This window comes from Photinus pyralis, unplaced genomic scaffold, assembly GCF_008802855.1.
Source record: "Photinus pyralis isolate 1611_PpyrPB1 unplaced genomic scaffold, Ppyr1.3 Ppyr1.4_LG5, whole genome shotgun sequence".
NCBI classification, from domain to species: Eukaryota; Metazoa; Arthropoda; class Insecta; order Coleoptera; family Lampyridae; genus Photinus; species Photinus pyralis.
The window spans coordinates 40,877,565-40,901,048 of NW_022170596.1; the positions used below are offsets into that span (position 1 = coordinate 40,877,565).

The 23,484-nt window shown below is 36.2% G+C and overlaps 3 protein-coding genes across 6 annotated transcripts; 2 read left to right on the forward strand and 1 right to left on the reverse strand.

The window, feature by feature from the left end:
* Positions 1 to 1,149: 1,149 nt before the first annotated feature.
* Positions 1,150 to 21,867, reverse strand: LOC116171578 (vitamin K-dependent gamma-carboxylase-like). The gene is given in 12 exon segments (XM_031488497.1): positions 1,150 to 1,406; positions 1,455 to 1,727; positions 1,776 to 1,998; positions 2,044 to 2,267; positions 2,313 to 2,476; positions 2,527 to 2,712; positions 2,761 to 2,926; positions 2,975 to 3,130; positions 20,361 to 20,566; positions 20,610 to 21,068; positions 21,118 to 21,649; positions 21,701 to 21,867. Coding segments are annotated over 12 exon segments (2,928 nt in total). The 5' UTR covers positions 21,801 to 21,867; the 3' UTR covers positions 1,150 to 1,167.
* On the forward strand, positions 6,292 to 13,168 carry LOC116171579 (bifunctional 3'-phosphoadenosine 5'-phosphosulfate synthase-like). 4 transcript variants are annotated; one of them, XM_031488499.1, is made up of 9 exons: positions 6,292 to 6,359; positions 10,892 to 11,241; positions 11,290 to 11,547; positions 11,596 to 11,796; positions 11,843 to 12,079; positions 12,129 to 12,284; positions 12,331 to 12,579; positions 12,626 to 12,911; positions 12,965 to 13,168. In XM_031488499.1, the coding sequence occupies exons 2-9, from the start codon at positions 10,900 to 10,902 to the stop codon at positions 13,060 to 13,062; spliced, it is 1,827 nt and encodes a 608-aa protein (XP_031344359.1). In that variant the 5' UTR covers positions 6,292 to 6,359; positions 10,892 to 10,899; the 3' UTR covers positions 13,063 to 13,168. The 4 variants fall into 4 exon arrangements, with proteins under 4 accessions (XP_031344359.1, XP_031344360.1, XP_031344358.1 ...); XM_031488500.1 differs by lacking the exon at positions 6,292 to 6,359 and adding an exon at positions 7,917 to 7,969; XM_031488498.1 differs by lacking the exon at positions 6,292 to 6,359 and adding an exon at positions 10,608 to 10,693.
* Positions 15,222 to 18,749, forward strand: LOC116171581 (SH3 domain-containing protein Dlish). The gene is made up of 4 exons (XM_031488502.1): positions 15,222 to 15,411; positions 15,491 to 15,887; positions 15,936 to 16,243; positions 17,839 to 18,749. The coding sequence occupies exons 1-4, from the start codon at positions 15,363 to 15,365 to the stop codon at positions 18,138 to 18,140; spliced, it is 1,056 nt and encodes a 351-aa protein (XP_031344362.1). The 5' UTR covers positions 15,222 to 15,362; the 3' UTR covers positions 18,141 to 18,749.
* Positions 21,868 to 23,484: the final 1,617 nt, after the last annotated feature.

Genomic DNA, 23,484 nt, shown 5'->3' on the forward strand with positions numbered 1-23,484 from the left:
TGAACGATTTTATCTGGAATTTAGGTGACCTTTCTAGGACTAAGAGGAACCCAGAACCCATACACCAAACTTCAAGCGTCTAGGACCTTCCGTTAAAGAATTATTGCACCGATAAAAGGGAGGACAGACAGATTAGATGACACGGACGATGGTATGATTTCAAGCAAAACTTGTGTGCACTTTTCTGGACTATTATTGGGCAGTAGGCGTATGTCAGCTTTTTCGCAATGAATTAGGATAATTTTCTTACGCGAACGTGGTGACAAGGTTGAACTGGTACACGGTGCAGAGTGTAAATAAAATGTAGGTTTGTTCATTAACACTCTGCGTTTTAAGTCATAAAATTTATAAGACAGGCATTCTTAGTAATAAATATGCGTAAAAAACATACAAAATTAATGGTGAATGTTTAATATATCATTGCAGTAACTTGCAGTAACGAAGTTGGGAAATTAATACAATTCTAATCGATAATAAGAAATCGTTAGAAGCTAAACATTTAATTACTTACCTTCTCTTTGTTGGCATAAGTTTTGCATTATTAATAAGACTGTAACAGTTTGTTTCAGTGCAGGGGTTCGTATTATTTAAAGTTGATTTCCTACTGCAATGAGACTTTTTCTAACACAAAGTATTTAACTGACGGCTAGCTCCCAAATAAATTCGAATGCCCTTACCTTTCGGACGTTTGGAATTACGTTACTCACAAACTCTTATTAATTTGAATTTACAATTGAAATTTCCTAGTTTAACAAACCACCAATCAAGGATGATCGATTGAATTGATTACTGAATCGTAATACAAGTTCAACATTAAAACTAAAATTTGAAATTAAAACTTGAACTGGTCCTTAAACTGGCACCATAAATTAAAACCTTAAAAGAAATCAAATGTAACAATCTCTTTGATGTCATAAAATACATACATTTTAAATAAGATGGTTAATTATAAATGAAGTAACAATTGTCGATGGAAAATGGATAAAGAAGAAAAACGCAATTATATCCGCCTACGGAGTTAAAGGCGGATCCGTTCACTAATTATTCTAGAATCATCAATTGAATGAATCAATGAATGATTCTTAAGTCAGGTTTACCATTCTAATATTTCAATAAACAGCCTTTTAAAACACTTTATTTACTGCAACGGTACGATACCGGATAATTTCAATGCTCGTTGAGTTTTTCCTTGGTTTTATTAATGAATGTATACATATATAGTGAAGGTTCTCGTCCGTAAGTATGTATCTTGTGGAACTTGCCCGTCCGGATCTTGTGATACGACCCTTTCGGAAGTTTAACGTATATTTCACGATCATTTTCCATTTCATAAATCACTTCTCCACTGAGTACCGTCAACGTGACATTGGTTAAGTCAACAGAGAGGTAATTTTCTAGCACCATGTCTAAAATAGTGATCAATCAGTGGTTTAATAACTTACGACTTGACTTACCTGGGAAGTCAGCAACAAACATTACTTCACTATAATTAGACCATGAGTATACATGATCTTCGATCTTCGGTAGCTGGCTTCTAAATTCACCGCTCTCCGCCATCAGAGGTAAAAGCCATTCTACTTTTGTAAACGCTGACCATTTGGCCTTTAAAAGATCATAGTTTGGATTGAACATTCTTTGTTGAAAACGTCCATTTAGCGAACACCAAACGTCAATGTAAACCGAAATATTGCTTGACAAGTTTTTCCACTCCGATTCAAAAGAGCCTTCTAAAAGCTGCCAGTGTAATACCTATCTTTGACACGTTAATTACGTACGTTTAATCTGAAGTAAATTTTCCTTCAAACATTGCGCATATTGTATGCACATATCTGCGTGTTTGTTCCAACGTTGGTTTTGAGTCCAAATTTCTGGATCGATGAAGTAGTCCCTTTCATTCTCATTGTCTGTGATCCGAACCACAACAAGAGCCGAATTCCAAGAGTGCACCATCATATCCCACGAATACCCGTATAAGCCATTCGTCCAGTTGTTAAAACCCTACTCACTTTCCAAGAAAAATTGACATTCAGGTGCAACTCTTACCTTGGTGATACCATGCGAGTATGGGAGAAAGAATTGTATGGCGCAATGCAGAAGTAGAAGCGATGCAACGATACGTTTTTTTAAGTTCAGCCCTGCTATTTTTTTCCTATTACTCGCCTCGCTTCTGGGATTAACTCGGAACCTAAACCTACGCAAAAGGTTTTGGGGCCAATCTTCTTTACAAAAAATTGGCATGGTTGCAATGCAAACGTACGGGAACATACCTACGAACTGTAAGATTAATCGCCTCAGTACTTATGCTTACTCACCAATACTAAATAAACGGGAATTTAAAACATGAAAGTATGCGCAGAAAAACATGGCGTAGGGTCTAGAAATTGGACTAATTAACCAGAATCCCATGGTAAGATCAATGATAAACCCAATTAAATGAACGACAAAGTAATCAATTTGAGATGTCGTTAAAAAAAGCCTGTAATGCATTTTTTCACCTACAAACCTCCTCGATAAGTGCGTGCTTACTTAAATGGTTGGAAAACCCAATGATCTCCCATGTCATCCATTGAATATCCATACAACCACTCGGCATCAATTTTTTTCAGTCCGGCCATGAAGTAAAGAATGAAAAATTGAAAACGTAAAATAAAATAATTCCAAAACGGAACCGGTCTATTGTTGAGTTTGGCATCACACAACGAATCAATCGAGCTAAATTCGTCTAATAAATCCTCGTGACTAGACAAACTACCTACTTACGCTGAGTGGTTGGCCGAAGATCCGCTAAGCAAAATGATAACCAAACCGAACAGGTAGCTGTGATTGTTCCAGTACGTTTTGTCCAGGAGTATGAGGTACCAGTACGGAATACCAAAGAACAGGGTGCTTACCCGAAACTTGTATCCAAGAGTTACGCCGATTGCGCCTGAAAGTGTACCCCGTTGTTGGTTTGTTGTGTTTCATTTGAGTTTACCCGCCAACATTACACTGTAGACAGCAGCAATGGTGGAAAAATTTGGAACTTTCATCTGCGGGAATAGTGGAAAGTGGCAATCTTCACTATGGCCCCAACGGTACAGTATGTGTAGACCATTTCGTTCAAATAGGGTGTCCATGATCATTAGCACTCCTAAAAAATGGATGTAGTTTAGACATAGATTAAACAAAATCTATGGATATAGACGTAGTTATTATAACTACTGAGAAGATATTTTTTAAAGTAGTGTTCCGTTTATTAAATAATGTAATGGTAGCTCTTAATTTGAATTGCCTTTTCGAATGTTATATGAAGTTAGAATTTCAGAGATTTTAGGGGTGCGCGTTGTTGTAGCAGAGGGTGAGCAGGGTAGTTGAAGTAGCATCAAATTTTCAGAAACGCCCGAGGTTACCAATGATTTAGTTTTCTATTTGTATTTTGTTATAGGCTATATATATTATATATTCGCTTCATAGCGAACGTGAATGAAAGCATGTCTAGCGATAAGAAGCGATGACAAGAAACGTACTGCGGAAAGCGTGCGCGGTTCCCACGATGACTTTCGTGCCGTTCTGCCCGAAGCTTAGGTAAGGAAAAAGCGGGCTTTCTATTGGTTGTGGGGCCACGCCAGTCGAGGTCATATTTGCGTTCAGAAATAAGTCCCTTTTCGGTTTTTCTCGTGGACGACATTAAAATAACGAAAGACGTGAGAGAGCTTGAAATTCAAACACGAATTCGCGAGCGATCACGTACACTGTTTGTACTTCAATTTTTCTATCGTTGAGGCTGTATCAAATTAAGCAGCGATCACGTACATAGTGCGGAAAAAAATTGATTCGCGCTCGATATTTTTTCGTTGCATTGTGAGAAATATCCTTGGGTATGTGTGAATATTCGTGGTGCGATTTCAACAACCAGCACGTGCATTTATTGAGTTAAATCTGCCCGAGTGGTAGTAAAAAATTATCACTTTAACTTCCAGTAAAAGTTTATTGAGGGCCGGGACACTTCGCGGAATGCTCACAACGCCGACACGATTTATCATTTTCCAAGGAGATATAAGGTCAATTGTTTCCAGAAGAGTATACAGTTTTTGATTTGTATAAAGTGGTCGGTTATTTTTAGGAATTTGTATGAGAAACTTTATTCTAAGTAATTTTAATATTCCTGAAGGAATCGACCCTTGAAAATTTTTTGCACGAAACATATTTTGTATTGTATTTATTGATAAAAATTGAATCCAACAAAAGGATTTGGGTTATTTTGCTCCATTGATTGGTAATTTTGCATTAAATTTCAGTGATACCATCCTTTTGGTTGGACAAAAAATACTAAATTTAAGTATTCATTTTACAATCTGAGTACAATCCTTTCAGCCACTATTTGCCATGAAGGTCTATATACACAGTATTAAAAAAAAATTCGGACCTGTCAATTTTAGATTCGAAGGAGAGGGCACGGCATGTCCTCCCTAATTTCATTTTGAGATAAGACAAATAATAGTTGTTAATGGTTTATTTTATTGGAATTCAATTGCAGATTTATAAATTACGTTAAATAATATGAGAATCATTCACCCTATTATAACAAAATGAAGACTTTTAGTATAATAGTTTTACCAAAGAGTTTCGGCGAACAACCCCTATTTTAATGCAGTTTTTCCGAGAAAGAATTAGGTTGGTACAGAATTTCTGGTGAAACTCAAAAGATATACGCCACCACTTTTAGCGATGCGAGCATATACAGCGGCTCAGCGAATTTTCTACCCCCCTAAAACTCGGCAAAATAAAATTCTGTACAATTCAAAAATCGGTCGATTTGCATATCGAAGGGAGGAAATGTTTATGCATATGCAAAAAACAATTTTTGCAACTTTAACCCTGTTTTGAGGCAATTTGAATTAGTTATTGTCATGTTGAAGAAACCCTAGATACCAAATTTCATAGAGCTCAGATTTCCTTCGCAGAAAGGGTAGCAGGTAAAGGTATTTGATTTCATTTCTAGAGTTGTGTTTCAGCCGCCGCTACCGTAAACAAAAGATGCAATTAATTCGCCGTTTGCAACCGTTCCCATCAAGATAGCATTAAAGCATTAAAACTGCAAGGCCTTGCAGGTTTACGCAGTTATCGGGTTGATAAGAGACCTTTATGGCGACCTGAGAAATTGCAATTAACAATGAGCCTTACTGGACTAGCGACTTTAGAAACTTCAATCCGACCATTTAAGTACAATTAACAGTAGCTAAAAAAATGTTTATGCTTTTGGTGTTTACCCGAACAGTAAACTTATATTTTTGCCTTCTGCGTCTTTTCTAGGTGCGTTCGTAAGTGCCACAATTTTTAATATTTTCCGTAATTTTACTTTGACACGCGTACCGTATTTTAATAATCGATCTTTTGCATTTTCGCAAGTACGTTTCGTATGTACCGTAATTCTGAGCTTTTCCGTAAATTTATTTTACATTTATACCGTTTAATTTTTGCTTTTATATTAAGTTTACCGAGCCGTATCTACAGCTTTTGCTTTTATTACACAGTACCTCCCCGTTTTATTACAAGGTAAGCTTTTTACTAGTTCCTGGGAGAGGGGGGATATTGGCCCATATGAATAAAAAGAAGCATATGCTTATACTTCCACTATTCAAAGTAACTACTCGTAACTGCCCCCTCACACTGGGCGACTTAGCAGCGCTGGTTAGCCATGTTACAGGACGCAGTGCAGAGCTACTGAGCAGCCCAGTGTGAAGGGGCACTTACGAGTATTTACTTTGAATTTTGCCAGTATAAGCATATGCTTCTTTTTATTCATATGGGCCATTGGGCCGTATGAATAAAAGTAAGCAAATGCTTATACTTGCAAAATTCAAAGTAAATACTCGTAAGTGCTCCTTCGCACTGGGCGACTTAGCAGCGCTTCTAAGCAGAAGGACAGGACGCAGAGCAGCGCTGCTATACCATGCTAAACAGACCAGTATGAAGGGGCTGTTACGAGTAATTACTTTGAATTTTGCAAGTATAAGCATTTGCTTACTTTTATTCATACGGCCCATTGTTTCGTTTTCCTGCATTTGCTTTCCCGTAGACACCGCTACTTTGTGGTTTGTTGCTTTTATTCCCGCTAGGGAGTTTGTCGTTTTTGTTTTTTCGAAGTGACCGCCGCCATTTGCTGAACCCGTCCGATTCCTGGAGTTTACTCTGATTGAGTTTACCCGAGGCTTCAGAGACCGTCTCGTAAACCGCCGCTACCGTCGACCTAGACAAGGAACAAGGCCATACGCCTTGGTGGCGCTCGAGTCTGTCCGTCCGTTTCGCCCACAGCACATCTAGGTTGCCGCCGACTGCCGCTACTTTCGTCCGCTTACATGATTTAGTTGCGACATTTTGTAAGTTTACTTATTTTCCCTTTAAATTAATTCCGCTAATGCTTATTTAATTTGCCATTTGTCGTAAAAAATTTCCACTTAACCTGTTGCTATATCGTATCAAAGAGTTTTTAAACAATGACATTTAACTAAACTAATGTCCAACTCTGGTTGGAAGATGCTTGACTACTAAAATTTTGGTAGTTAGGGGTTAGTTGTTAAATTGAAAATTTGAAAGAAAGGATTTTATTTAGTAATTTAGTTGTAGAATGACAGTATAATAATAAATGTTAGTTTAATTTTAATATTCTCATAAATGAAAATGAATGAAATTGTATCAATTGTATGTTTAGGGAAAAGATTCAATGAATCTATTTTTGAGCAAAAAAGTTCTTGTGGCTTCGATGAAGAAAATGTCTTGTGCAGATGGAAACGAACAAGAACACAAAATGTCATCTAAAATTCTAAAACTCAGCAAACGTGTGATGAATTCGACAATGTAAGCGACATTCAGCACAAGAAACTTACCAAACAATATTCGCATTACTCCTAAACTACTTGGATTTCGAGGCTCATACATAAAGCTAACAAAGTACTCAAAACAACTGATATCTGTAAACTTAAATTCAAAAAACCATTCGATTCTTTTTCTGACTGATTGCAAATCCATCCCTGTGCTGTAAAATACTGACAATAACCGTAGAGTAACAGGCAGTTGAAGATGGGGTTCGTTTCGTTATATAGGTACCCTTTGCTCTACAAAAGTCTGTTGTACTGGAAACAAAAGGCGAAGGCGCCAAACAATTTATAGGTGAACGTCGAGAGATTCTTTTTACATCGCCTTAGCAACGAAGAAAATTGCAAATAAGGATGCTGTTGCTAAGGTTAAAAATAGATGCCTTCTCAAATATACACAGATCGATAAAATACCACGGGGATAACGTAAATATATGGTTCTCATTAACGTCCCCAATATCTTTGGTTTTCGCTTTATTGCAGCGTCGAATGGGAAACCGCTTCTTATTGCTTCTGTAACGAATTCTCAATATCAAGGACTGTTTTTCATCGGAATCGAACTTGAATAATGAAAGTGTGTAAGACTTTTGGTAACATCTTTGAACGCTAGAAAGAAAAATCGAAAATGTGTGTAAATTAAAAATTTGGTTGGCGATGATACATTTGCTGCCTTAACATTCACAATTTTACTCTATGCTACCTACCTATGTAGATGAATGAATTTGTTATCTTTGTATCTCAGAAAAGGCCTTCTTCATGGCGGTTTGAATGGTTCTAATCTATTTTTTTGTGACATGTATCATAATTTCAAAGCAAAGAGTAAGTTGCGTATTAAGTTGGCAAGTTTTTTCGCGAATGTTTAATGTTTTTTTGCAGATTTGTATCAACTTTCACGGTCACACAATCAGATTCTCGTAAACAATAGCAACTATGTATCTCTAATAATAATTCTACAATTTGTATTATTATATAATTTCCTGGTTTAAATAAACCACATCTAATCCTTGACATAGCATTTAAATAGTGTCCAGTTTTTAAGAAGGCGTTTAGTTGTAAGTTCATTGAATATTGAGAAGACAAATTAAGGTGATCGGTATAGTCCTAACTACAATCCGGTAAGTATCCTATTAAATAGTTTTAGTATTTTACATAATGAAAATTAAAAATGTTCCTTAGAAAATTTTGATTTTTCGTTGGAATTTTCGTATCAATACCATAAACCAGCTCCTCAGCGACACTTGACAAGTATCAAATTTTAATCAACGCAAGTTCCTTTTCGTACTCGTTTAGTGTTCGGTAAATGCCAATTGTCACGGGAACCGCAAGTAGAAGCATTTATTTGCTAAAAATCCTACAATTAGACGGCCGAACTGAAGCGGTAGAATCAGTATTGAGCTGGATATCTTTTAATGAAATTCCATCAGGAAATTCTTCTTTGATTCTGGTAACGAGAGGTTCTGTTTGGTTTACCTGCATGGATCGTAAACTTCATTTCTTTATTATCCCTCTCTTGTTCTGGGCCCTCAACAGGCTTGCGCCCAATTCCAGAGTGACAACTCTCGGTTTCGGTTTTCTGGGCGTTGAAATTTGTTCAAAAACGACCGTAAGTCAATATAGCCAATTGCACCATCAAAATTAAGTATCGCTTAAAGTTAAGCATAACTTAAATGCCATAGCAACGATTTTCATAATAATATAATATAATAGTCGTTTATTGAGTTGCCGTTTACAAGTTTATGATAGTAACTAAAAAATAATGTATGTAACAACCCAAAAGGGCGAAGTTCAGATTGGTACGGCATCCATACCATCTGCTCTCCCACTTAACCCTTTTAAAATAAATTGTTAAATCATTTATGGCAGCTAAGACATATTGGAGAAACAAGTAAAAGAACAGAAAACGCCATTAATTTATTGATTCTGCAGTAAAGACTTGTAAAGGAGCCTCTTAAATGACGGTGTGTCACAAGATTTATCGTTAATTATTGCCATAGATTTTAAGTTCAACATAACTTTAAGCTCTTTAAGCAAGGCTTAATTTTGATGGTGGTGCAACTGGGTATAATGGCCGTTCTCGCTGTGCAACTTTAAACGAACTTGAGGGGAAAAACACGAATAGAGAAACTTGAGAGGAATTTGACGGCAACTTGGAGAGATACTGTGGGCATTTAGTGAGAATCTGAGAGGAAATGGAAAATTACCTTGAGAAGCAATGTGACGGGAACGTGAGGGCAGTTTTGATGAACTTGAGATCGAAAATTGAAAAAAGCTTGGGGGAAACATGACGGATTTTAAAAACGACGATTTTGTTTCTTTAAAGAAAAATTCAAAGATGGACAATTTTGGAGGATGAAAGGTTATAACAAGGAAATCGTTAAAGTTAAGGGTATATATGCTACATTAAAAAAATAAGTACTCTTCAAGTACCTACATTCCACTTCAAGTTTACCACTAGAATACAGCACGCCACTGTAAAGCAGAAATATCTTAAAAACATGTCGACGTGTAGGGGCAAAATCGTGTACAATTGTACAATTGTACACGATTTTTCCCCTACATTTTTTTCAATATGGTAAGGAATTATGATCCGATTGATCTTAGGTGCTACACCCTGTATATTTTAAGTACTCTTTTGATCAAAGTTATAATTTTTAATTTCTATTCCAACTAAAAAACTTGCGAAAAACTTTTAGGAAAGTTTAGGGGCAATTTAAGGAAGATTGAGGGAAAATATGAAGCGAATTTGAGAACTTGAACGGATTTGAGAGAAACTTGAGGAAAACGTACGAGGTCTATTTAGAAGAGTTCTGAAGAAAACAAACACATAACGCACCGTCGCGTCACCCCTCCTACACTGAAGCCAGTGGGGACCGACAAGAAATCCAAATTCCAACTTTTTAGGGACAAATTATCCAAATAATTTGGATTGTTTTCGTCAAGATATCCAATTTTTATCGACAAATTATCCAAATCCAAATAAAGCGACAAAATATCCAACCAATTTGGATTTGGATATCCTGTCGGTGGCGCGACAAGATATCCAAATATCGAATTTTTTTAGACAAGAATTTTTTTATAAAATGTTGGTCATGTTGGTCATTTTTGTGATCCGACCAAGAATTTGAGAAAATTGAAATTGTTGTTTTCATGTTGAAAAATCCCCACATACTAAATTTAGTCGAGATCAGAATAGTTTTTGCAATTCCTGATTAGGAATACTTTAAAGTAGTAATTTTGGAATTGTTTTAATATAATTCCACAATTCATGGTCTAATGGCCATCAGTTATCAACACCGATCAAACGCGTTAAGCTTAAGTTTTGGACCTCGCTTCTAATATGCATTATAAATATTTGGAAATTTTATAATAGGCACTTACATGCAATAAATAAGTACGAGTGTAATGATTAAAGTACCTACCTTCGATTTATTATATTATCTGCAATATTTGATTACTAAGTTCCTGAATACTGATTACTGTTTATCCTTGTCCATTGACCACAAACTAGGATTAAGTATCTCAGAATTAGAAATTGCTACCCTCGTAAGATAAGAAAAAATTTCTGATCTTCAAAACCTAATACATAACGACCTTACCCGCCAGTCAAAAAAATGCCTACATTTGCGTATATGCAAGTGGTTACATAATTTAAGAAGAAGGAATGAAATGTGGGACAAGATTTAACGTCATCCATCACATGTGAAACTTTCACCATTTCCTTATTATTTTATTTCCTAACCGTTAAGTGCAGTGCGAACGGTTATCCCAAACAATGCGAGTGCACGCTTGAAAAATTTAACGCGAAACCAAAACGCACAATACAAAATAGGTGAATAAAAGTAGGCAAGTTTTCACTTATTCCATATAACGCTTGTAATTGCTACTTTCATATTAGGTTTAGGTATCTACCTAATCCTTTAAAATAGTTTCTAGATACAACGCACATGTCTTGTTTTCTTATTTAATTGACCGATGGTTAAAATGATACAATTTAATATGTGTTGACTCAAATTGATTCTAGTCCGCTCTCTTTTCAGCATTAGCAATGGCGACCAATGTGACAAAACAGTACCATCACGTTACAAGATCGAAACGTGGTAAAATCCTGGGAGCCGTTCAAGGTTTTCGTGGTTGTACGATATGGTTTACCGGCTTATCAGGTGCTGGGAAGACTTCAATTGCGTTCGAGTTGGAAGCGAGCTTGGTCTCCAAGGGAATACCCTCGTACGGTTTGGATGGGGACAATATGCGAACAGGTTTGAACAAAAATTTGGGGTTTTCCAAGGAAGATCGAATGGAAAACATACGAAGAGTGGCAGAGGTGGCAAAACTATTTGCCGATGGTGGCCACGTGTGTTTGTGCAGCTTTGTGTCACCTTTCGCCGAGGTACGTAGTAACTCATTTGATTTGGGACCGTTTGAATTGGTATTTCAGGATAGGAACGTGGTAAGAGAAATACACGCAAGCTCGGGGCTGCCATTCTTTGAAGTATTCGTCGATACTCCGCTGAATGTTTGCGAACAAAGAGATGTTAAAGGTTTATATCGCAAAGCTCGTAGTGGATTGATCAAGGGGTTCACTGGCATCGACCAAGACTACGAGAAACCGGAAAATCCAGACCTTGTCTTGAAAACAGTTAAACTCACTATTGAAGAGTGTGTAGCTGAAGTTTTGGGAATGCTAGAGGAAAATGTAAGTTACCAAATCAGTGGTGCATCGCACTACATTCTGGATTTCTAGGAGATTATTCCACGAACGGAACACGTTGAAGATGTCAAGGAACTGTTTGCATCCGAAAATGAGATAGATATAATCAAATCTAGCATAGAGGAACATTCCAGGTTGAATATTACTACATTGGATTTACAATGGTTGCAAGTGCTTAGCGAAGGCTGGGCGACACCTCTCAAAGGATTTATGCGGGAAGCGGAATATCTACAAGTAGGAAACCTAATTGATTTCGCCAGTGATTTAAACTAATTGATAGGTACTACACTTCAATTGTTTACAAATTGGCGGACAACGCGTAAACCAAAGTGTCCCTATCGTGCTACCCATTTCAACGGAAGACAAAGTTAGATTAGAAGATTCTTCAACTATTTCCCTCTACCACAATGACACCCTTTATGCAATACTACGTAATCCTGAATTCTTCCCTCACCGCAAGGAGGAACGTGCAGCACGACAATTTGGAACTACGAATGAAAAACACCCCTACATTAAGGTATGCCTGCACAACCCGTACTAGCAAATTATAACCTTTTTTTACATAGATGATTTACGAATCCGGAGACTGGGTAGTAGGTGGAGATCTCAAAGTGCTACAAAGAGTAAAATGGCACGACAGATTAGACAAGTATCGGCTCACTCCAATGGAGCTTAGAGCAAAATGCAACGCTAAAGGAGCGGATGCCGTGTTTGCGTTTCAGGTAAAACATTCAAATTATAGTGATGATACTCAACGTACGTTTCTAGCTTCGCAACCCCATACACAACGGTCACGCATTGCTTATGACACAGACAAGAGATCAACTAAAACAGCGAGGCTACAAGAACCCCGTCCTTCTTTTGCACCCCCTGGGTGGGTGGACTAAAGATGATGACGTTCCTCTCACCACTCGCATTTTACAACACAAGGCTGTTCTAGACGACCGTTTACTGGATAAGGCCACTACAGTCTTGGCCATTTTTCCAAGTCCCATGATGTATGCCGGCCCAACGGAGGTAATGCTAATCTAAATTGTGAGATCGCTAACCAATACGTATGCAGGTGCAATGGCATGCCAAAGCCCGCATGTGTGCCGGTGCAAACTTTTATATTGTTGGAAGAGATCCCGCAGGTATACCGCACCCGCTCGGAACCAAAGGTACGATCGATGGAAACTTATACGATTCACAACACGGCGCGATGGTTTTAAAATCGGCACCTGGACTACACGACTTGGAAATAATTCCGTTTCGAGTGGCGGCTTATGATACAAAATATCAAAAAATGGACCTGTTCGATCCGTGCAGAAAGAGTGATTTTGACTTTATTTCTGGTACTAAAATGCGAAGTAAGATTTGTTTTACATTTACCACTCATAATTGATTAACTTATATTTTACAGACTTTGCGAAGACGGGTGTAGATCCACCCAATGGTTTCATGAGTCCAAGGGCTTGGAAAGTTCTAATGGATTACTACCAAACCAACGACATTCGGTAGCAGCATATTGTTTCTTTATACTTAGGAATATGTTTTTGCTGTACATAAATTTGCCAATTTTTATACTATTGTAACATAAGATGCTATAATAAAATTTCGGTCGGTTTCTAAGCCCCTATGCATGAAAGGTGAATACCACCAAGTAATAATAGATATAATACAGTTTTGGATGCTTCATGATTTTAAGTGAAATTTCATGTAGTAAGGCAAGTCCGAGAATTTTATGTTTAATCTGTTTCGTTTGAAATAGACGTAAAGTGAAAATCGCGTTCAAATTTTTCGTTTAAGAAATTTTTGGGTCTGATTAATTTTTTATAGCCAATTATCTCCTAATCGGCATGAAGTAATTCTCTTACCAGAGCTGGGCAGAATACTTTCAAAAAGTATTTGAATACTAAATACTTTTACGTCCTTTTCACTCAACGGTCCAGCACAAGCGAATAATAGATACAGATACATTGAAAAGTATTCAAATAGCCTGTAGAATCTATAATTTCAAACAGTTCCAAGATTGGGCTACTAGTTCAAAAGTTACAACCCTTTGAATTTTCTTTCGAAATTGGTTTATAGTCTATAAATTTTGATTGAGAAGTCTGATCGAAAAAGTACGAATTGTTTTGGATACTACGCACCAAAATTAATAAGAAAAGTGTTTTCCCGAGAAATTTTGGTGCAGTCGATTTTTGGTAAAAAAGGAAGGTTAGGTATACACTGCCTTTTTTTGAGGCCCGAAAAAAAAAATTGTCTCAGATCGACCCGGAAAAAAAATTTTCTTCTAGAATGTGGCCTGTAGAATAAATAATTTCAAACAGTTCCAAGATTGGGCTACTAGTTCAAAAGTTACAGCCCTTTGAATTTTCTTTCGAAATTGGTTTCTAAGTCTATAACTTTTGATTGAGAAGTCTGATCGAAAAAGTACGAATTGTTTTGGATTCTACGCACCAAAATTAATAACAAAAAGTGTTTTCCCGTGAAATTTTGGTGCAGTCGATTTTTGGTAAAAAAGGAAAGTTATATACTTTTTTTGAAGCCCGAAAAAAAATTGTCTCAGATCGCTTCGGAAAAAAATTTTTTTTATAGAATGTGGCCTGTAGAATCCATAATTTCAAACAGTTCCAAGATTGGGCTACTAGTTCAAAAGTTACAGCCCTTTGAATTTCTTTCGAAATTGGTTTCTAGTCTATAACTTTTGATTGAGAAGTCTGATCGAAAAAGTACGAATTGTTTTGGATTCTACGCACCAAAATTAATAAGATAAAGTGTTTTCCCGAGAAATTTTGGTGCAGTCGATTTTTGGAAAAAAATTGCCTCAGACCGACCCGGAAAAAAAAGTTTCTTATAGAATGTCACCTGTAGAATCCATAATTTCAAACAGTTCCAAGATTGGGCTACTAGTTCAAAAGTTACAGCCCTTTGAATTTTCTTTCGAAATTGGTTTCTAGTCTATACCTTTTGATTGAGAAGTCTGATCGAAAAAGTACGAATTGTTTTGGATTCTACGCACCAAAATTAATAAGAAAAAGTGTTTTCCCGAGAAATTTTGGTGTAGTTGATTTTTGGTAAAAAAGGAAGGTTAAGTATTCAAATACCTTGCGAAGTATTCGTCTTAGTTTGATTGAAATTTTTTTCCCCTGATTTAATTGGGAAAATATATGGAAACGCATTTCACAATAGTGAATTCAGATAGTAGTATATAATTATATATGTTCTAAGTGTGCAAGAATGTGTTCCACATATAAAATTATATATGTACTTACTAAAAAACCACCCCTTGGAAATGCCACCCATTTGAATGGGTACTATTAACACATCAGGCTTGCTTGCATATATGTAACAGTAAATTTCTCGCAATTTTATATGATTAAAAGTTAAAAACTTCACCAAGATACATTTTCCACGTATATATTTATATTCCTAAAAAATTGTGGAAAATTGGAGTAGGGGTGGGTGTTCTTAAAAAATCTTTGAACGTGACTGAAGTCGATGAGAAAAAATTTAAAAACGCACATTTTAGAAAATTGGAGACAGTGCATTTAAATACAGGATTACAGGATGAGAATAGTTGCACCCGCGGGTACACCCCACCAGCTACAACTCTTGAGATGCGACCGCATTTGGTAAGCAGGTACCTATACCTATACAGAAAAGAAATATCCACCTGGCAACACTGAACTGGACCACTTCTTGTAAATCTCGTTCTTCTGCTTAAGATTAAGAAAGTTAATGTTAAGATGATGAACATATTTATTTTTTAATTATAATTTATTAATGTGAAGTTTTTAATTTGAAAATTACTAATTATGGCTTTTCTGTGTCCAGTCAGAATACGTCGAGGAAAGAAAAAAAAACGTAGGTAGAAGGAATAAAGTTGCATGCAAATTAACAAAAATGGTTTCTAAATTTAATTTGCTGGATTTTTTAATTTTAGCGATTACTGGAGATAATGACAAAGAACTGATGAGGACCAGTTCCGGTTTAACAACAGGAATGGGACGGATTACAGGATCTGCGAGTATCGAAACTTTGGTACGGGTCGGTATCGAGAAAGAGCACGGATTGTCTCCTGACAGTAAAATGGTGGTGCTACACGACTTTACACCGTGTGTCGACGACGAACTGGAAGTTAAAAGGGGGCAGATTGTTAATATATTATATAGAGAGAACGACTGGGTTTATGTTATTGCAATGGACTCGAGACAGGAAGGTTTCATACCTCATTCTTATTGCACGCCATATAATAGCCATTTAGCCGAATTAGCCATTAAGAAAAAATTACCTCGTAACGGACAACCTACACCCGAACAAGCAGAAACTAGTCATGAACCGTAAGTACCTAAAGCCGCATTCCATTTCAAAATCAGTTTATGTCGTAGAGAAATAGCTGGTGCGGATACGAGTGATTGCGACTCCTTGGAGAAGAAACAAGCCGGAGTTGCGGCGTCACCAGTTAGTTTACATTCCGAGCCGGATATGTTGCCATTTTCGAAAGATCCGTCCGGTCGTTACATTGTTTTGTACACTTTTATAGCTAGGGATGAAAACGACGTATCGGTGGAACGTGGGGAATTCATTACGGTTTTAAATAGGGAAGATCCAGATTGGTACTGGATAGTCAGAAGTGATGGCCAAGAGGGATTCATTCCGTCCGGTTTTGTCTATCCTGCCGACAATGTGATTCAAGGTACAATCTCTTCTAAAATGAATGGTCCTTGGGTAGCAAAACTAGTATGTATATAGGCAACCAAAATACGTAATTAATACCTATTTATTCCTGGCTTTATACAGAAAACTAGGGAGCAGTAAAAAATTATTGCAATAGGTTTCAAATGATTACAGATTGTTATGGACATGTATGATATCTAATGATCATTTTATAGTTTGTAGACCTAGACACCAGGTGGCCATAGTGTACCCCACTCTATAAAGAACATAAATCTACCCCATTAGATCAAATGAGTATCATAATGTGGTACTCATTATAGGTACCTACTCTAATATAATTTTTGTATAGGTGGCTTGCACCGTTAATGGTCGATTAAAGTATGCTCAAGTTGTAAATAACAATTGTGACTTATTAGTCCATGTCCCTTTGGTGCGTTATAAATTTTTTTACAACTCACAGCTGATTATCTATTTTTCTTATTCATTGTGCCACAGCTATTACAGTAGTCGCAGGATAACTTTTTATATTTTCCAATGTACAATTGTAATACAAAATATGATGTTTATTTTTAGTTGTAAGGGTGGGGCGAGCTTTTGGCGGATTTCCAAAAAAATCTAGTTAAAAAAATAAAAATGCCAAATTCTTGACAGAACAGCTTCCTAGCTCAAAATCAAAATAGCGCTTTTAGAACGGTGCATTCGAAAAATAAAGTGTAAGGAAAAACGTTTCCCACGAAAGTTTATTGTTTTCCCATGTAGAACAAGAATATTCAATAAAAAGTGCAGGTTTCTATATTTGAAAAAATTAGTTGCCCTACACTGGACCCTTAAGGGACAGTTATGCGAATACGTGCATGGCATCATTTCATGTCACGTCCGGCTACACTCCAATTCGTCTCGCTTACGCAGTTAAACCCCAATAAATCATCCCCTGAAACTGATATCTATTGTAGGAAAAAAATTCTTGCTTCAAAACTATCGCATACACTGTGTATAAGATAAGTATGTCTTATCATGGGGATCTCCGAAACCCTAGAAGATACGATGATGGTCAAAATGCTATTTGAAGAGACACAAAAAAATATAGAAAACACTCTCTCATTGAAACTTTTTGAACTCTACAAGGCACCGTTGAGAGATTTTCAATACAACGAAATGTTATATTTTTATTTTTCTAGGGGGATTTTTCGAAAGAAAAAAATTCCCGTTATGTGATGGTGTTGTCCATCTGTTCCTCGTCTAATTCGAGAACGAAAAGAGGCCAATCGATTTCTAAGAGTTCAAGGATTAGTGCTATTGAATATGAGCCGGATTAAGTCGCGTTTCCGAATGCGAGCTAATTTAATTAGGTTCAAGTGGTGCAAAAAAAATTCAAGAAAAAAGTCACCCACTCATTCATCGTAAACTAATTAATAGTTGTGAATGGTTTAAGTATTATCCATACACATCTTAGAATATCCAGTGAAGACATTATTATCTTCTTAAATTAATATAATCAAGTCAGGGAGTTACTGACATATATTGGTTGCCTGTGCTACAGTTTTGCTATAAAAGGGCCATTCATTTTACACACATACATTCCATCATTATTAGATTAAACGATTCATTTTGTAGGCCACTTAAATAATAATCCAAATCAAAACATCAACGGAACATTTTCCGCCCAAAATAACTCGCATCATATAAATTCTTCAAACGCGGACGATCTGAGATACCACGGCACAGAGCTTGTGATGTTGTACGATTATAAAGCTCAAGCGCCCGACGATCTATCCGTAAGAAGAGGCGATTGGATTTACGCCGATCTCACGAATCAAACAGTCGACGGATGGTTATGGGCGTATGCGCCGAAAACACGTAAATATGGATTTATACCGAAAGCGTATGCGAGGCCGCCTGCAATGACTAGTTTGTAACTGTAAATATATATAACACTTTCTACAAAATGGGTGATAGGCTGTGTCAAACAGATCAAATATTTTTTGTCAATGTAGCTTTGTTGAATTGTATTGAACAAATACTGCGAGTGGTTGGCTTCAATCTAGATCAACGAGACCCGGTGTGCTTTGGGCACTACGGAAGATGTATTTATAGCTTTTGAATTAATAGGAAGTTTTTGGTATACAGGGTGACTAAAAGTTGAAGCCTTGAAAGTGATCGAAAAGTTGATATATTATGAGGAATGATTTTCCAACACTATTGAACAGAAGAAGAAATTTAGTTCAGAACTTTTGACTTTAGTCAATAAATCCATTTTGAAGGCATTTATGACACTTATTTCCTCGATACCCTGTATATCGATGTATGGGGAGGTGAAAATATTTAAAGTAGACCAGTGTCTACTTTAATTATTTTTTTTAACATAGTATTGTAGGTAGATAATGTAATTACTATCGTGTACAAATCAGCTTTAATTAATAGATATGTACTATTTAAAATGATATATGTACTAATTTACAGTGCCTAAAAATATTTTTTATATATATTATTATCTTGATAAAGAAATAAATATTTTTATATTTGGAGTAGTTTTACTTTCTGCAAGCGTAAGTATTTTACCCCGAGATATTAAAATTCAGTGATCAAGGCGGCATAAATTATTTTTTCGCATTACTTTTGCCAAATATAAAACAATTTTTAAGTACAAAAGATTTTTATCATTCGGGACGAATCCAAAGTCTTTAATTTGCTTATTATAATTCAGTTAACTCGGCCGCCTTGATCAGTCATGATTCCAAAGAATTGCGTTTGAAATAATTATTTAAACACTTGGCATAACCCTATGGGTACCAACAGGGAATTTGACATGAGAATTCTTACCTAGGTCGCAATTTGGGGTCGACTGCACACAAAGATAATCATTTACAGATGAAACAAATATATTCATCATAAATTAATGAATAATAAAGCCGAAATAAAAAATGGCGCCGAGGGCCAGCAGACAAATACCACGCACAAGTGATCGATTGAAGAACTTAATTAGGACACCGGATGCAACATTCCGCAATCTCACGGCCCCCTTACGTTAATTGAAGACAACGCTTCAACCGGAAGTACGGCAGAGAAGGAACACAAAATAAAACACTGAAATTGTGAAAAGTTAGTTTAACAATGATTGTTACTCTTATGATATATTTGATGTAAGCAAAGCCAAAAGGTGTCGAACTTTCGCAAAAGCAACTGCCAAGGATAAAGAGTACGGCTGAGAAAAACCTTGACATTTGACTAATGAATCCAAAAAAAGTTAGCCAAATAATTCGCGACAGTGAACAAAAAAAGATAGAAAATGCATATATACCCAAGTTGTTTGCAGTCAACATTAAAGACAAGAATTTGGTGTAATTAACTCTCCATGTTATCGTGGGATTATAATACCTACTTACCACATTAGAGACAAGTTTAGGGAACAATGGGTCAGGTAAGCAGGTAGCCAAAAAATCTAAGAAAGGGTGAAGTGTACAGGATGTGACTCATCTTTGGTGCAATAAAATCCCTTGTGAAAAACTGCATGGAAAGTTCTATCATGGCCTTGGAGCGTAAATTTAACATTATTTAAAACTACAGCACATGTAGAAATTAGAGAATCGCAACCCATATCGCACATGTATATCTAAACCTAACAGTTTTTATGTTTCTAAACTTATCTGGGGGATTATTTACGAGAATTGGTTCTTCTCACTTGAATTTGTATCTGTGTTGTTTTTCCTTTAAGAAATTTTGTAATTGCGTAGTTTTCGTTTTATCGCTTTTGTAATTTATTTAATTTCGATAAGGGGTTAGAAGTAATAAGATGCATCTGGTCATTGCGATGAGTTTTATCAGGCGAAAATTAATTAACGTACGTGTTTTTGCTAATAGATATACTAAAGCACTCAATCACATCCATTGTATAGCTTAGAGCCTTACGTTAGGACTTGTTGCTTCTGTACCTATACCAATAATAACTTTTGTCAGTATAATTAATATTTGGGGCTTCTCCAGTATAATTGGAGTTCAACAAGGCAGTTAATAATTAATATATAAATAATACAAAACAGACAAAAAAAATGATTTATTGGATAAAACAATTAAAATTCCATGTCATGAGCTAAAAAAATTATTTCTAAGGATTTCTCTACATAAAGTCAATTACTTACCAGTAACTTGATTAGATTGACTCCTACTTTTTGCTAACCCTCGCAAAAATTCTTCAAAAATACTAACTGGCTTTAACATACTTGTCTTCTTATAATCCTTGACTGTCTTTGTACTTACAAAACCTTCTTCCAATTGTTGATCATTAATACTCACTTCTTGCTCTTTGGTTTTGCCATCGTATATGTTAATTTCATCAACAAGAAGGCTACGAAGTTATTTTAAGCAACTTTAAAGAATGAATTCATTACCTGATGGTTGGTACAGCATTGGGATTAAAACGATCCACAACTTTGGCTGAAAAGGGAATCGAAATTTTGCCAGATTTTGGATGAACACAAAAGGGAGCTTTAAGCAAGTGGTTGCGGCCTCGTGTTACATTAATATCTAAACGAGGATAGGAATACTGTAACATTATTTCTTCTTTGATATGTTGTTGTGTTCGAGACAATTTCCGCTATAACTTCAATGTCATAAGAATAAAAGGATGGGAGTGACTAACCTGTCGTGCCAAATTGATTGCTTCCTCAGTAAAAGCCTTCCAGCGCTCTTCTGAAGTTTTGACTTTACTCATTACTTCTTTAAAGTTGTTCCTGATGTCTTCATCAATGATCAATAGAAATTTGTTTAATCTCTCATCTGTGCCTAATATATCCTGTTCGATCACTATGTCATTAATAAAGTATTTATCAATTATCTCTAATGCTCTCCTGAAAATTCAATCATTGTATTTCTCTTTACTGAAATGTGTTCCTTTACTCTATTGAATGATGTATGTTATGGCCAGGTAAGTGCACTTTCTTTGATTGATTGGCACCCCCTTGAACAAGCTGCAAGTATCCCGCTATCGCACCGCGTGCTGAATCATCCAATTTGCGTGCCTCTTCGTCACAAACCCAACAATGAATGCCTCTGCGACCGGAAAATACCCACAACAGATTGTTATAACCAAAGTCCTCCCTTATAGCTGCATCTAATATCTTGCACGCGATCACCATAAGCTTCCAACACTTCACGCACACCTCCGCCCCAGAACAACATATTCGTATATCATCATAATCAGTCATATCAATATCAAAGACAACCTCTTTCTCTTTCGGTATCAAAACACTCATTAACTTTCTCTCCTTCGGTCTACTGGTGTAGACAGCTCCAATATCGATCTTCACAGGAAATTTCTTAGTGAGTTCCAGTTTAAACTCGTCCAGCGTGTTGAATGATTGGTATCTAATGTAGATTTCTCCAAGAAGAGTGAATGAGATCTCACGAAATTGTAAGTAGGAGGAATTTCCTAGCAATCGACGGGCAATGAAGAGGTAATACAGCAAAGTTTTCGACTTACCATAACTTAACCATTTGTAGAACAGTTCGAATGGAAATAGACGTTTATAATAAAGAGGAAGCAGATCCGGCAGAGTTTCCTCGTTATATTCACTTGCCATTGCAATATTACTTAAAATTCATTAATCTACAATAGGCGGGAAAATATTACTTTTTAGGTTAGTTTATTGTCAGTATTCTGTCTGTGGTTGTTAACCGCTTTTAAAAGTACAGTGGCGTGCGGTTTCCAGACCAGAGGCGTGTGCGACACGAGGCCACGGAGCAAAAACTGGTGTAGGTATATTTTGTAGTGTTGTAGTTATAATTCGGTTCGTATATTATACCCAAAAAATAAAAATATGCGAAAAAAAGGACAACTACCTTAGGAAATATTAATTGCATTATATAAATAGTAAAGCAGAAGATTTTCGATTGTAGAATGCCAAATCAACTACTATCGGAGTAAAATGTAGAGTCCGCTGGCTTTAAACGGTTATAAAAAAAAAACTAGCCAGCCGATTTTTATCAAATAAAGCGTAATAAAATCGTCAACTATTTCTACGTATCCGTACGTAATGTCATATTTCTTGTTAAATTTGGGAAAATGTGATAGTGAAATATGTACGGGAAAGCGCGCTTTTTCAATGAAAGTATACGAACTCAGAACTTTAGGATTTAATTACAAAGTATTCACTCAAATAGGATAATGTTTACGTATGTGATAGAATACACCTTTAACTATACGTTGATACATTTTTATGCATTTCTGTATAATTACGCAAACGTTACAGCGATAAAATGACAGACGCGTTTATTCGCTTATTATAAGATACACTTTAAAAACTTTTGTTCATATCGATAAAGGACAATTACAAATGATATGATCACGGAATAGAATCAATGACAAAAAAATATGAAGGGCTGCAGGAATTAATATATTTTGAGCGAAAGAGATAAACGCAACACCTCGAGCGGAGTTGGGGGGAAGGTCATTTAATCGCAAAGTTGTACCTTGCAGCAACGTTTCGTATAAAGCGGCACACACGCTAAGTACACGGTTAAGTAATATATGCATGAAATTGTTATTATGTTTGCCGCACATCACACATGAAAACCGCAGGTTATTATTCATCTTGTTTCGTACGTAGAGTATTGGCTAATTTACACAAAAACAAACATCCACAAGTTGTTTTCAGACAATATGTACGCATTTATGGCGTTTGCTATTTTATTCATCTTATAAAAAAAGAATGAAGTCGTTTCCTTCAATAATAGCTGCGTTGCAATGTTTTTGCTTTTCCGCTAATTACGCAAAAAGGGAACAAGATATTTCCATAATTTTTTCTACAATAGCTACAGCAAGAATTGGGTTATGTAATACCCGAAATGTATGAATTTTCGTGGAAAAATAAACTATTTATGGACCTGTACAGTTGAGCATCGCGACAAATCACGCATTTTAGAGTACTTTTTTGTGAGGAAAATTCGATAACGTAAAAAGTCCTGGCAGCAAAAATTTACAATTTACGTATGTTAACAACAACTTACCAATTGATACGTTCCAAAAATTTCATTAATATCGGCTCCAGCGATTTTGAGATTTGAGCCTTCAAAGTGAGCGGACTCTACATTTTACTCCGATAGTAATACAAACTCAAACATTATAACTTCGGCTACGTGCCAAATTACAGTACGGCATGTCCCTCCAAACGAAAAATCAGTCGAATGTCTATTTGTTGTCCCCCAAAACAAAAAGCAACGATCAATATCCACTACCAAAAAAGCCACGATTCACGTCTTCCTCTA

Bases quoted from the DNA above. Each gene is read 5' to 3' on its own strand.
- LOC116171579 (XM_031488499.1), top strand. From the start codon at position 10,900: ATGGCGACCAATGTGACAAAACAGTACCATCACGTTACAAGATCGAAA. The intron at 11,242-11,289 runs GTACGTAGTAAC...TTGGTATTTCAG, and splicing joins TTGTGTCACCTTTCGCCGAG to GATAGGAACGTGGTAAGAGA. The intron at 12,912-12,964 runs GTAAGATTTGTT...TATATTTTACAG, and splicing joins TTCTGGTACTAAAATGCGAA to ACTTTGCGAAGACGGGTGTA.
- LOC116171581 (XM_031488502.1), top strand. From the start codon at position 15,363: ATGGCTTTTCTGTGTCCAGTCAGAATACGTCGAGGAAAGAAAAAAAAA. The intron at 15,412-15,490 runs GTAGGTAGAAGG...TTTTAATTTTAG, and splicing joins TCGAGGAAAGAAAAAAAAAC to CGATTACTGGAGATAATGAC. The intron at 15,888-15,935 runs GTAAGTACCTAA...TTTATGTCGTAG, and splicing joins GCAGAAACTAGTCATGAACC to AGAAATAGCTGGTGCGGATA.